Source organism: Cylas formicarius, unplaced genomic scaffold (assembly GCF_029955315.1).
Source record: "Cylas formicarius isolate icCylForm1 unplaced genomic scaffold, icCylForm1.1 PGA_scaffold_6__28_contigs__length_40554024, whole genome shotgun sequence".
Lineage (NCBI taxonomy): Eukaryota > Metazoa > Arthropoda > Insecta > Coleoptera > Brentidae > Cylas > Cylas formicarius.
In genome coordinates this window covers 38,981,555-38,993,828 of record NW_026844347.1, presented here as the reverse complement: position 1 = coordinate 38,993,828, position 12,274 = coordinate 38,981,555, and the positions used below count along the sequence as shown (strand labels likewise).

At 37.9% G+C, this 12,274-nt stretch overlaps 1 protein-coding gene across 2 annotated transcripts; it reads left to right on the top strand.

The window, feature by feature from the left end:
• The first annotated feature begins 868 nt into the window (after positions 1-868).
• Positions 869-12,176, top strand: LOC132703234 (GATOR complex protein WDR24). Of its 2 annotated transcripts, none has more exons than XM_060672365.1 (10): positions 869-1,048; positions 1,103-1,219; positions 1,269-1,491; positions 1,543-1,756; positions 1,861-2,109; positions 3,975-4,153; positions 6,019-6,220; positions 8,397-8,769; positions 9,890-10,240; positions 11,745-12,176. In XM_060672365.1, the coding sequence occupies exons 1-10, from the start codon at positions 958-960 to the stop codon at positions 12,119-12,121; spliced, it is 2,376 nt and encodes a 791-aa protein (XP_060528348.1). In that variant the 5' UTR covers positions 869-957; the 3' UTR covers positions 12,122-12,176. The 2 variants fall into 2 exon arrangements, with proteins under 2 accessions (XP_060528348.1, XP_060528349.1); XM_060672366.1 differs by lacking the exon at positions 11,745-12,176 and adding an exon at positions 10,999-11,692.
• Positions 12,177-12,274: the final 98 nt, after the last annotated feature.

The following is a 12,274-nucleotide window of genomic DNA, read 5'->3' as shown; positions in this document are numbered from 1 at the left end:
AATATCTTGCCAGCAGATGTCTTGTGATACAATGGCAAACAAATTATTTTTTCTACTCCCGTCTGTAAAATACTTAATTACGCACCTATTAAGCGTGCGGGAAGCGTCGTTGTACCACGTCGTCAGTTTCCTTTCCCACGAATCCGAGCCACTTCGGACATTTCCGGGATTTTACCGCACGGGTTCGGGAGCAATCGAATGTTTTCGGAGATATTTCCCACGCTTTGAATTTTGGCGTTTGTCTATTCTGACAGTCATGTCAATGAATGTATTCGTATTGTTTTGCGAAAATGTAACCAAAAACTAACGGTCGTAGAAAAAGTATAGTATGCAACAGGTTCGGTAAACTGTTTAACTCACTCGTTATTATGTCAAATAAACTCGTGAGTCAAATGCTGTTTATCGCACTTGTTGCATAATGTACTATTCTGAGAAAAAAAAACAACGATATGATTTTTTTCCGTCATTAGATTGTCAGATAAGAACCCAACAACCCAGCAAAAACCGCATCTCAATACCTTTATTAAAGAATCTAATTCCCGGTAAATTACAAATTTGTGTCCCTAAAAATATCAATTCTGCTCCAGAAATATCCGTTTGTTCTTCGTCGCTTAAGGAAATTTGTAAACCATTCCAATGATTTTGTTTATTTTACGTTTCATGATTTTTTTTAATGAATAATGTGAACAACATATTTTTGTACCTTATTTTGATATCAAAATTATTTTATTAAGGTTAATATAATATTAAATTTTAAGTAGTACTTGAAGTGCTCCAGATAGTTCTTGCCATATTGCTTAGGTTAACCGGCAGTGGGCCAATGTCCCATTTACATGTCGAAGAAGAGTTCATTTGTAAATGACAGACGCAAACTGTCGTCAATGTTGATTTATGATTTATTTACAAATTCATATTTATGTACTTATTGGATAGAGGTTGACAATATAGTTTAATACGATGTCGACGTTTTCGGTGGCCCAAGAGGGCCCCGTGAACGCGTTGGCGTTAAACCGGGACAATAATCAAGTCGCCATCGGGGGTCGCAACGGTAAAATTCGTCACAGTAATTAACTTTTCGACGTTCGTTTCGCCGTTGTTGCAGTTTTCAAAGTCTATCACATCGAAGACGACAAATTCCAAGAAATCTGCAATCTCAGGAGCTCGAAGCACTTGAGCCTCGGATTCTCTTGCAACGACGTTTCATGGTGCACGATCGACGGTATTAATTGCGTTTCGACCGGCGCGAAACTAACCGACCCAATCCGTAGATCATTATTTGGCAACGGCCGCCACGAACGGCCACGTGTGCGTCTGGAATTTGACCAAAATGGGCAAAGCGATGCAGGAGCAGGACTATCAGGATCACAAGAGGACCGTCAACAAAGTTAACTTCCACGCCACGGAGGCTTACAAGCTTATATCGGGCTCGCAGGACGGCACCATGCGTTATTTCGATATCAGGACGAAAAACGCGGTCGCTGTCTTTCAAAGGTTCACTGCCGCTGATTTTCATTTCAACATAACCTAATTCAAAGTGTATAGTAATACGGAGAGTGTGCGGGACGTGCAGTTCAGTCCCCACAACCCTTACGTGTTTGCCGCCGTGTCCGATAACGGTAGCGTCCAACTGTGGGATGTGAGGAAACCTGAGAAGTACCAGCAACAGTATACGGCCCATAGCGGGCCAGTGTTCGCTTGCGACTGGCACCCCGAAACGATGTGGCTCGCCACAGCGAGCAGGGATAAAACCATCAAGGTTGTACTAAAACTTCACTTTTTTCGAGGGTGTTAACTCTTCGGATCTGTATTTGGGTGTCCACTGAGAGTTTAGCGCCAAAACTTTATAAATTTTTTCTTCAGGTTTGGGACCTGATCTCGAAACCCACATTGGAGTATACGATCCATACTATGGCGTCGATAGGCCATGTAAAATGGAGGCCCCAGTATAAGTACCATATCGCCAGCTGCGCCATAGTCATCGACAGCAGCATTAACGTGTGGGACGTGCGCAGGCCTTACATCCCGTTCGCGTCTTTCAACGAGCACAGGGACATCGCCAGTGGCGTCGCGTTCCGCGGGGATCCAAACATATTTTTGAGCAGCGGCCGTGTGAGTCGGTTGATTTTTTTTCTCTGGATTAACAATAGATTTTTCTTTCGTTTTGACTATACCACAGATCGCGTAAATCATTAATAAAATTCCTGTTGTTATTAGCATACAGTGTCGTCAAACTAATTAGAAGTGATTGTTTACGATAATTAGAATTATTGGTACCAAGTAATTTGGTTAAGTGTTTCGAATATTGTTAAGATTTATATTTATTATTTTCACAATAAGTTTGAAGAATAATTTTATTATTAAAAACAGCAGTGCATTTTCTTAATTTAATGTTAATCTTCGTTCGAATTTCTGCAGATAAGATTGATGTACGTTCGCAAAAGTGTTTTATCTAAAGTGAGAAACAAATTATTATTATTATTAATTAAATAATTGTCATTATTCTGTCCAAAGCGAATGGCTTGCCCAATAGAAAATCTGAAATGACGATCGTGAAAAGAAAGTTAGGTTAATTCAGATAAATTATCTGAGGGTATTCCATTCATTCCACAAGAGACTTGCAGTAAAATATTCCTAGAAATGCCGACAATCATACTGAAACCACAACTAAACTTAAAAATATCGATGGCAATAGTCTTCATTACGACTTATATAATATTTTAAGCATAAATATTAGAAAATTAAATCTCATTTGTTTTAAAAAGAAAATTAAAAGAGTACAACAGACGCAAATATATTCAGTGGTTAGCAGAGCTTTGGTTAGTTTTGGTATAGTATTAATTACATCAGAGAAAACCGATTTTTTTTTATCACGTGACCGCAGATTGAACTCCCAGTCCCGCCCACTTCCGTCATTTGGTTTTAAAATTTATTGGCAGAGGAAGAAAACGATATTATCCCCTTAATGCAATTTTTTACAGAAAAAGGCTTGATTATTTTAAATGAAATATAAAAAGTTGTTGGCGTAAAATAAAGAATGTTCGTTTGAAGTGCTGAAATATAATCCAATGAAAATTGTATTAATTAATGGATTCTTTTCCATTTTAGGGGTAATTTAGGTTTCATATCAAAATACTGTTCTTTGTTTAAACAAATTGTCTAAATCTACTATTACTTACGATGACAGAATGAGCTTTCTTCTATCTATAGGAGGTTCTACGGTTGCTTCGTTTACATTAGATTTTTCCTTAGTCAGACCATCTTTGAATGTCTTGCGAGTTTTTATTTTCCACGTTCGTCTTTCCATCGCACTTCTGATCTTCTACATCATCTTTTTGCTGAATACATTTCAGATTTCCCTATTCCATCTCATCCTCAAGGCATTCGTTATCCATATCTATTTAACGCCTGGTCAATAGATTCCAGAGCACTGGTTCAAATCGTTGTTTTATGGTCTTCATATCATTGGTCTTTCTATAGATCGTTCGGTTTTTCTTATTCTGTCTAGATTTGTTCTTGGGCACCAGATGTAGCGCCGCAGAAGTGCTCTTAGTGTTTTTAGTTGTAAAGGAATTCTCCGATTCTTCAAGGCATAAGAGAGTTGCTTCTTATCTGTCTATTTAGTTCAACGGTCTGGTATTCCTTGCTTGATTGGAAGTCTTGACTTGAGCCTTGAGCAAGCAAGGAATACCAGACTGTTGAACTAAATAGCCTAAATAGCGATAAAAGGGAAATTGGACGATAGTTGTTGAAATCTGAGGGATCATCTCTCTTGTCTTTGCGTTTTCCCATTGTCGTGATATTTTAGATTCTTGTGATCACTTGCCGAAAATGATACTCAAGTATTCCTTAATTCTTTCGCTCATGGGGTCTTGTTTCCTTTCATTTCAGTTATTGCTTTTTTTTTTGTTTCCACTGCGAACATGTATCTATGTACCTGGACGATTCTGCCTAAATGACTGGTCAGTTCGTTTCAGGACAGTATGCTTTACCACCATTCGTTCGGGGACGCGCAGAGGCCCGCCAGCAAAGCGAACCTGCACGGTCTCACCGTCAACAGTAAGGGAGAGGTCACCCAGGCGATAAAAATCAATACCGCCCCCATGGTCAATAACGGTAGCCACAGCTCGTTGACGAAGGCTGTGGGGATCAAGAGGTGAAGTGCCTTTGCAAAACCCGCAATTCGGTAGTGTACAGGGTGTTATCGTATAATTTGACAAACGAGTTTAAAGATTGAGAGACGAAAAGGGTTTTGCCCTTTTCCAAGGAGACTTCCACGGGCCATTCTATTTGCAAATCTACTAGATTCCACCTGTTGGCTTCTTCAGAGCTTAACTGAAACCAGCTCTCATTCTACTCTTATATGCAGCTTATATATTGTTTGAGGGGGGCGGAGCTAAAGGAGGGGCATGACCCTTGTTTTGAATGACTGATTCTCATATTGGTGAACGATTATATATATATATATATATATATATATATATATATATATATATATATATATATATATATATATATATATATATATATATATATATATATATATATATATATATATATATATATATATATATATATATATGTATATATATATATATATATATTCTCAAATTTTTTGTTGGTAGAAGATTTAATTACATGCAAGAATTTTAGTTTTATCGAATAAGATATGATGTTCGGTGTTTGGCAACAGCTGATGAGTTTATTTGTGTATTATTGTAAGGCTCTTTCGTGTTCTTTGAGCCCAGTTGATATTTTTCGTCCGGTCTCTGCAATGCATTCTTTGCCGCATATGCACGGAATGCTGTAAACTCCTGGCGTCTCAAATGGAATTTTGTCTTCGACGGACCGAAGATGTTGAGAGACTTTTGGACAAGTGGTAATCCTGGTTTTGAGGAAGATCTTGACCATGAGGCCAGACAACAAAAGAATCATTAACATAGCGTTTCCATAATTTTGGTTTTAATTAGAAGATGTCAGATACACAAAAATAAAATTGTAATCAATTCTTCTACCAGCGAAAAATCCGAGAATCTATAGAAATTTATAAGCAACTAAAGAACCTGATCGGCGACTCAGGTCTTTGCCTTTCGCCCATACGGCTAAGGGCCCTAACCAATGTTCGCGATCCTGCTTTAGCTCCGCCCCCCTCAAACCATACATAAGCAGGTACAGAGTAGAATGCGAACTAGTTTCGATTGAGGTCTGAAAAAGCCAACAGGATGATTGGCGAAACGTCAGCAAGTTCGATACAAGAGCAATACAGAAGATGTGTAATCAGTAGGAATTTTTTCCTTAAAAAATTACAATTTTTATTTGACAAATGCAATGTTTTCCTCTACTTGGATAAAACTTGCTATTAAATAATTTCTTAGTACTCTAAGAAAAGACAACAACCATAAATAACAAATAAATTGATCTCATTTTTCATGCTTTTCGGTTTGGTTTTTTCATGGTAACAATTCTACCCTACCCTACGGTTTTTGGTTAGTTTTTTGTGGAAATTCTGGTTAGTTTTGGTTAGTTAGAATAATTTTTTAAAAATCTTTGTTTCGTTCATTTCTACCTGAATTAATATTTCAACAAAGGCCCAGATTTTATCTTTTTTTTTAATGGCCCATTTTTGTATCTGGTAGGCAAATCATCAGTTTTGAACAACCCTGTATAATGTAGAATTAATTTCGATATTAGGAAATCCTGTTCGATACCTCCCTATGATGTGTCCAAGATTTCAAGCTGTGTTTTGGTCAAAAAGAGAAAATCATTAGAGAGCCATCCAGTGATATTTTTTGATGACACAATATTTCCTGTAGGTGTTCAGGGTGTTGAATAATTTTAAAAAAGGCATATTTTTTTGAAAGACCCTGTATAATGGAGGAAAAGAGAAAACTTGCTGCACCACACTTTGGCCCATCTTAAAAAAGTCTATCGGTTGTTAAAATTATACGAAAAAAGATTAAAACGCCCCGCGGAACCTAAAATTGTCGGGGCCCGTCGTTCACCGAACATCCCGTGACGTAGGAAAACGTCGACGTCACAAACGGCCGACACGTTTCATCAAGCGGTCAGCAACATGTTCGAGTTCAAGCGCAGCAACTGCAAAAACGGCGACGAGGCTCTCACGTGTCTCGGCCTAGCGAAAAACTATCTGCTACACGGTCGCAGCGTTTCGGAACTGTGCGAGCACAATTCCGCCGTCGCCAGGCAATTCGGCAAGGACGAGGTGAGTCTAACGTTCAGTCCGTTCCAACCATCGTTGGTGATCCCTGTTTGACCCTTCGTTTGGGTTCAAGTGATATTGCGATTTTTAGGGAGATTTAAAGAAATAAAAAGTGGTTTATAGTGATAAAATGGCGTAGAATGAGAAAATTTCAGAGAGGTTTAGGGAGACATTGTGATTTTTAGAGAGGTTTTGAGCAATATAAAGAGATTTAAAGCGATTAAAAGAAGTTTAGAGTGATAAAAAAAAGCTTAGAGGGAAAAAGTTTAGAGAGCTGGAAAGGTTTGGGGAGATACTGTGATTTTCAGAGAGATATAAAGGCGTTTAAAGCGATAGAAAGAGATTTAGAGAGATAGGAAGAGGTTTAGAGTGATAAAAAATTAGAGATATTGTGTTTTTTAGAGATATAAAGAGGTTTAGAGCAATAGAAAAAGATTTAAAGAAATAGAAAGAAGTTTAGAGTGATAAAAAAAGACTTAGAGGGAAAAAAGTTTAGAGAGATAGAGAGGTTTAGGGAGATATGTGTGTTAGAGAGATAGAAAGAGGTTTACAGCGATAGAAAGAGATTTAGAGAGATAGGAAGAGTTTTAGAGTGATAAAAAAGCTTACATGGAGAAAAAATTAGAGATATTGTGTTTTTTAGAGATATAAAGAGGTTTACAGCAATAGGAAAAGATTTAAAGAGATAGAAAGAAGTTTAGAGTGATAAAAAAAGACTTAGAGGGAAAAGAGTTTAGAGAGATAGAGAGGTTTAGGGAGATATGTGTGTTAGAGAGATAGAAAGAGGTTTAAAATTATAAAAAGGCTTACAAGGAGAAAAAATTAGAGATATAGAGAGGTTTAGGGAGATATAAAGAGGTTTAGAGAGATAGAAAGAGTTGTAGAGAGATAGAATGGGGTTTAGAGTGATAGAAGGATATTACTTGATTTCTGCCATATACATTGTCAATTTGCGGAATTAGCTTGATGTTTTTTAAATTGGTAAGAACCACGACATTGAAAACTGTGACTGCTGATTATATCTTCGCAGCAAAAGTTTATAGAGAGTCACAACAAATCAAGAAAATATTCCGAAAGACACATAACTAAAACCGGCCATTAAGTGTGTTTAGATTAAGCAAAGATAACCAAAAATGGCGCCATTTCAGAAAGGTAACTATATGGAAGGATTTAAAAAGATATAGAGATGTTTAGAAATATGGGGTTAGAATAGGTTTAGAAGAAGAATTTTTTTATTAATCCCATATTGTACAATAATGATACAATTGCAGCCTGTCAATATAAGGTAAAATACAAAAACAAAATGTAAAAAGTGTAAAGGTGTAAAAAAAACGCATTTTATAAATAACACAGTAGTGAACAATAACAAATGTAAAGGTCAACAACACTAACACGGAGTATAAAAATCGCACAGAAAGTATAGTATAGTATGCTATGATCCTCACATATTTCAGTAAGCCAGGGATTTTAATTTATTTTTTTTATTTTGATAGAATACTCGTCCACACTATAGAAACAATATTCAATAAGCAACACTTTAATATTTGTTTTGAACACCTGAAAAGCCTGTACCTAACCGACAGCATATTGTACAAGTTAATGTTTAAAGAATTTCCATCTCCATCTCCCACAAGCTTACTTATCGCTTGTATGGTAGAGCGCCCCTCCCTGTTCATTCCCAAAGATATCCCCAAAGATATCCTGCTGCACAGAAAAATTAACTATTTGTTGTTTTATAACCCTTGGATATGGAGCTGTAGTCTCCGGGATTGTTAATGTCACCGTTCTTGAAGATTGAATTAACTTTAGCAAATTTTAAAGTATCTGGAACAATGCCATGTTGAATGCACTTAGTAAAAAAGAAGGTAAGTCTAATTAGTAAATTTTTAGTAAATTGACATTGATTTCATAAGCGTCAGAGCAACCAGAGTTTCATAGGCTGAGAATCGATACTTTTACCTCTAATTCAGTAACAAAATTAAGTGCAAAACAACTTTCATTAAAGGGAATTTGACTAATTAAACCACTTTGAAAGTCCGTATCAATATCAATCAGCAGTAAGACAAATAGAAAGAGGTTTATAGAGGTAGAGGAAGGTCGCGAGAGTAAGCATATATTCGTTACGTTTCTTCTTCTTCTTGACATGAAACGAATTTAAATTTAACTTTATTGACGTTAGATCGCAAACATTTGGAAGATATTCAAGACGATCTACGGCGAGGAGTTCGTCCAAAACTCGATAAACAATCTGAACAGTGGCGGCGCAGGGGACGACGTCGCGACGGTGATCGAGACGCCGCTGGGCAACCACGAGCGTAACATCGGGGTCGAGCCGGGGTCGGAACCGGATCAAAAATCGAAGGGAGGCGACACCCCGGGCGCCCAGTTCAGCGGCGGGGACGAGGAGACGGAGAACGAGGACCAACCCGACCACGCGTCCGCGAACAGTGCCTTTCCCAACTATCTCAACGTCAGAAACGGCTGCCTGCCCAAGGGCGATTTTTCCTTCGGCGAAAACGAGCTCGACGTCGAATTGGACGGCGTCGGCCCAGGTGAGTCGCAGAATAAACTTGAGACAGATGCGACGGTTTAATGTACCGTGCGTCGATTTAATTGGATGTAACTTTTTCGTTTTTAGAGATATCGAGCTAATTACAATGATGTTACACACTTTATATTTTAGTCCACTTGTTTTCGGCTAATCGGCAAAAATAGGAAATTTTTATATAATTTTAAAGACTGACAAATAAAAATATGTTTATTTTGGTATAATTGCAAAGTTGGCAAAGAAGTTTTGCAGAAAACGGTAACGTATTAAATGCTATAAAGGTATTCCAGAACCATAATGTTGTAAATGAAGAAGTTTCCTCTTTTACTAGAGTATATCGGCAAAAATAGGAAATTTTTATATGACAAGACACGCTAAAGTAAAAAATTCTTTCACTGTCCTAAATACTGCTGCTCGTGACCACCGTTTTCCTGAACAGATTTGTCATACACTATAATAATTTTCCACTGCGCAGACTCACACCGACCAGTAGTGGAGTTCCTAATTTACAGATTTTTGAATTAATGCGGTCTTTGTAATTTACTTTATACGTAACCAAAATCCAACACTTTATAACACTTATAGTATGTTAAAAAATGCCTTCTCAGTCAAAAGAAAAAGAAGGCGAGTTACTTGTAATGATAATGGAGAACTTGACGTCTTGTTAGTTGAGAATTTTAGTCACTGGTATTGGTATAAAAATTAAAATGTATTAGTTCGAATTTCGGAAAATAAGTTTAAAAATAATTTTTTTATTGTTGCGTTATCAGCTTCAACACTACAATAAATTTTATGAATTTATTTACTCAATTGTCGGGTAAAAATTTGACATTATCATTTTGTTGGAAAATAGTCAGAAAGAAGGGCATATTTTGGAAAAGTAAGGTAAAAATAGGTATATGACACACTTGATAACTGTTAAGAAAATCAAGATAAAATAATGCTAATATCAAATACACTGTTTAGCGTTATAGCATGTTTGTTTTGGTGTCAATGTAACAGACATCAATAGGAATTGAATTTTCTTGTGAAGTTCTACTGGATTGTGATATTTTTCCAACGACTTTCATTCGGAGCGGCGAAACTTCGTTGGCGAGGACGTTGTATGTTGTCGTTGTATGCAGATTTCCATAACGGTTTCCAAATCTACAACCACATCACGCCGCGATTCAGTCAGGACTGGACCCTGCCCAACGAGGCGTTCCCCGTGAGGCACGAGATAACCGACCAGTCGCCGCCCCCCGAACAGTTTCCCAACCATTTCCACGCCCCCGACCTCCACGAGGAGACCCACACCGTGCAGTACGACGACCAGCCGCCCGGGCTGCTCACCTTGTCGAAACCGCCCAAGAAACGGATATGGGACTCTGCCGAGATAGTGATCGACGCCCTCAAGCACTACGCCGACTTGGGGGACACTCAGACCTCCGCGACCGTTTTGATCGTCTTGGGGGACAGTAGGCGTTACCTTTCCGGTAAGTTAGGGATACATACGAGGGCAGCGCCAAAATTCACTACTGGAAAAGTGTTTGTTGTGTGCTAAAAAAGATAAAATCTCCTCAAATAGGACAAATAGACACATTCAAATACCAATTTTTCACTGGTTGGAACGTATTCGGAATTTTTTTTTTCTGTTTGTCCGTTCTCCGTTCTCGTCCTTTTATTTTTCCTAAATAACTTTCGAACTCTTAGAGCTACAAAACAGAAATTTGCTTCCTTTTTAACCCTCCACGAGGCACATAAGCTTGTAAGAATCCGACGCCGGCATCCATCTTTTTTCGCGATTTTCGACTGTTTTTTGGACCTTGCCGTGAAACACGATAAGTGTCCGAAATTTTAAGCAATCGACTTCATATTCGGCACATATATCCAGCTTTACCCCGTGACGGAACCTATTGAAAATGGGGGGGCCATCAACATCATTTATCAAAAACGGTTTACAAGACCGAAATTATTCTTGAACCAGAAGACGCAGAGGAAACGACTCCATAAATTTTAGTTCTTGAGAATTTTTCAAAAATATACAGGGTGCGCCGAAAATTAAAAAAAAAACAGAAAATTGGGTACCCTTATTATTGAAAATTGGCAATAGTTTCAAGTCTGTGGTTTAGATGTCAGTTTATTTTACATGACGATATAGCCCATATAGACAGCTTTAACTTTTGTATTTACGGTTTTTAAGTATTGTACAGGGTGTTCGCGATATAACATAATAAGTATTCCAAATTTGCAGCTACCGACTTCAGACTTGGGAGAGAAGTAGAAGTCTGGACCCGCATTTAGACTCTTTAAATTGGGAGCAATAAAATAACACGAAGTATGTTTTTTTTTAATTTTTATTATTTTTTTGGTTATTTTGGCATCCAGAAAAACATCTTATCCTCCAAAGCTATTCATCCTATAGCAAAAATTTTACATTCGTAATACGTGGGAAAGCCGGCGTTATAACTTTCGTTTCACACATTTTTTCTATTATATACAAGGTGTTTTAGTGATGGAGAAAAATCTAAAAGACCCTGAAAATTGTTTTTTTAGAAAGTAAGTAAGTAAGTAATTGTTAAGCGTATATCAAAATTCGTACAAACAATAGCTAATCACGTACGCTGTTCGAAATATTTGAAAACATCCATATGAAAATCGCTGATTCTCGCCCCCAATCTAGACGCGATGACGTCATTTACTATTACCACGTACTTTTTTCAGAAACAAATATTTCTTGAAAACCACTTACTCCATTGAAGAAAATCAAATACCAGGAAACGTGGGAGATCCAGGGCTATAACCTCTATTTCGAACATTATTTGAATCATATACAGGGTGTGTCGTTTATGGGCAAAAATATCAAGAACATCCAAAAAATTTCCGGGTTTGTTGGTAAATTATTGGGGATAAATGAAAGACTGCTAAAAATCCATTAATTTGATTTGAACAGTATCGTAAACTGTGTCGAGAGAGAGTTTCAGGTTTCGTTTGATTTAGGACTGAATGAGGCGCTGCAAGAGCACTGGTTGCTCGGCTACATCGAGCTGCTGAACCGTTACAAACTGTGGGACGTCGCGACGCAAATCATTAAATTGTCGTGGCTGCCGTCGGTCAATCAGCTGAACAACCAAAGCACGACAGTCAACACGAACTGCGGAAAGTGTATGAAGCCGTTGCAGAGGGTCGGTTGGTTGTGCGACAGGTGCCATTCGACCGAACACGGTCTGTGCAGCATCTGTCACCAAGTGGTAAAAGGGTTGTACGTGTGGTGTCAGGGGTGCTCGCACGGCGGTCACATCGCTCACATGAAGCAGTGGGTGTCGCAGTATAAAACTTGTCCGACAGGGTGCGGCCATAGATGCGAGTACATTTAGGGAATTGTTATTTTTGGCGGTTGTACAATGTTAGGTAATTTATTTACGCGAATGAGATTGTTTACTTAAAACGCGTTTTATTTCAACCTAAACCGAACCGAAAGTTTATTCCGTCTGATAATGGAATATGCACCCCACCCTGATAAGCTTCAA

What these genes read in the sequence shown, in the direction of transcription:
- LOC132703234 (XM_060672365.1), top strand. Translation starts at nt 958, where the DNA reads ATGTCGACGTTTTCGGTGGCCCAAGAGGGCCCCGTGAACGCGTTGGCG. An exon ending in GCGGTCGCTGTCTTTCAAAG is followed by an intron (nt 1,492 to 1,542) that starts GTTCACTGCCGC and finishes CAAAGTGTATAG; the next exon opens with TAATACGGAGAGTGTGCGGG. An exon ending in CAGTAGGCGTTACCTTTCCG is followed by an intron (nt 10,241 to 11,744) that starts GTAAGTTAGGGA and finishes CGTTTGATTTAG; the next exon opens with GACTGAATGAGGCGCTGCAA.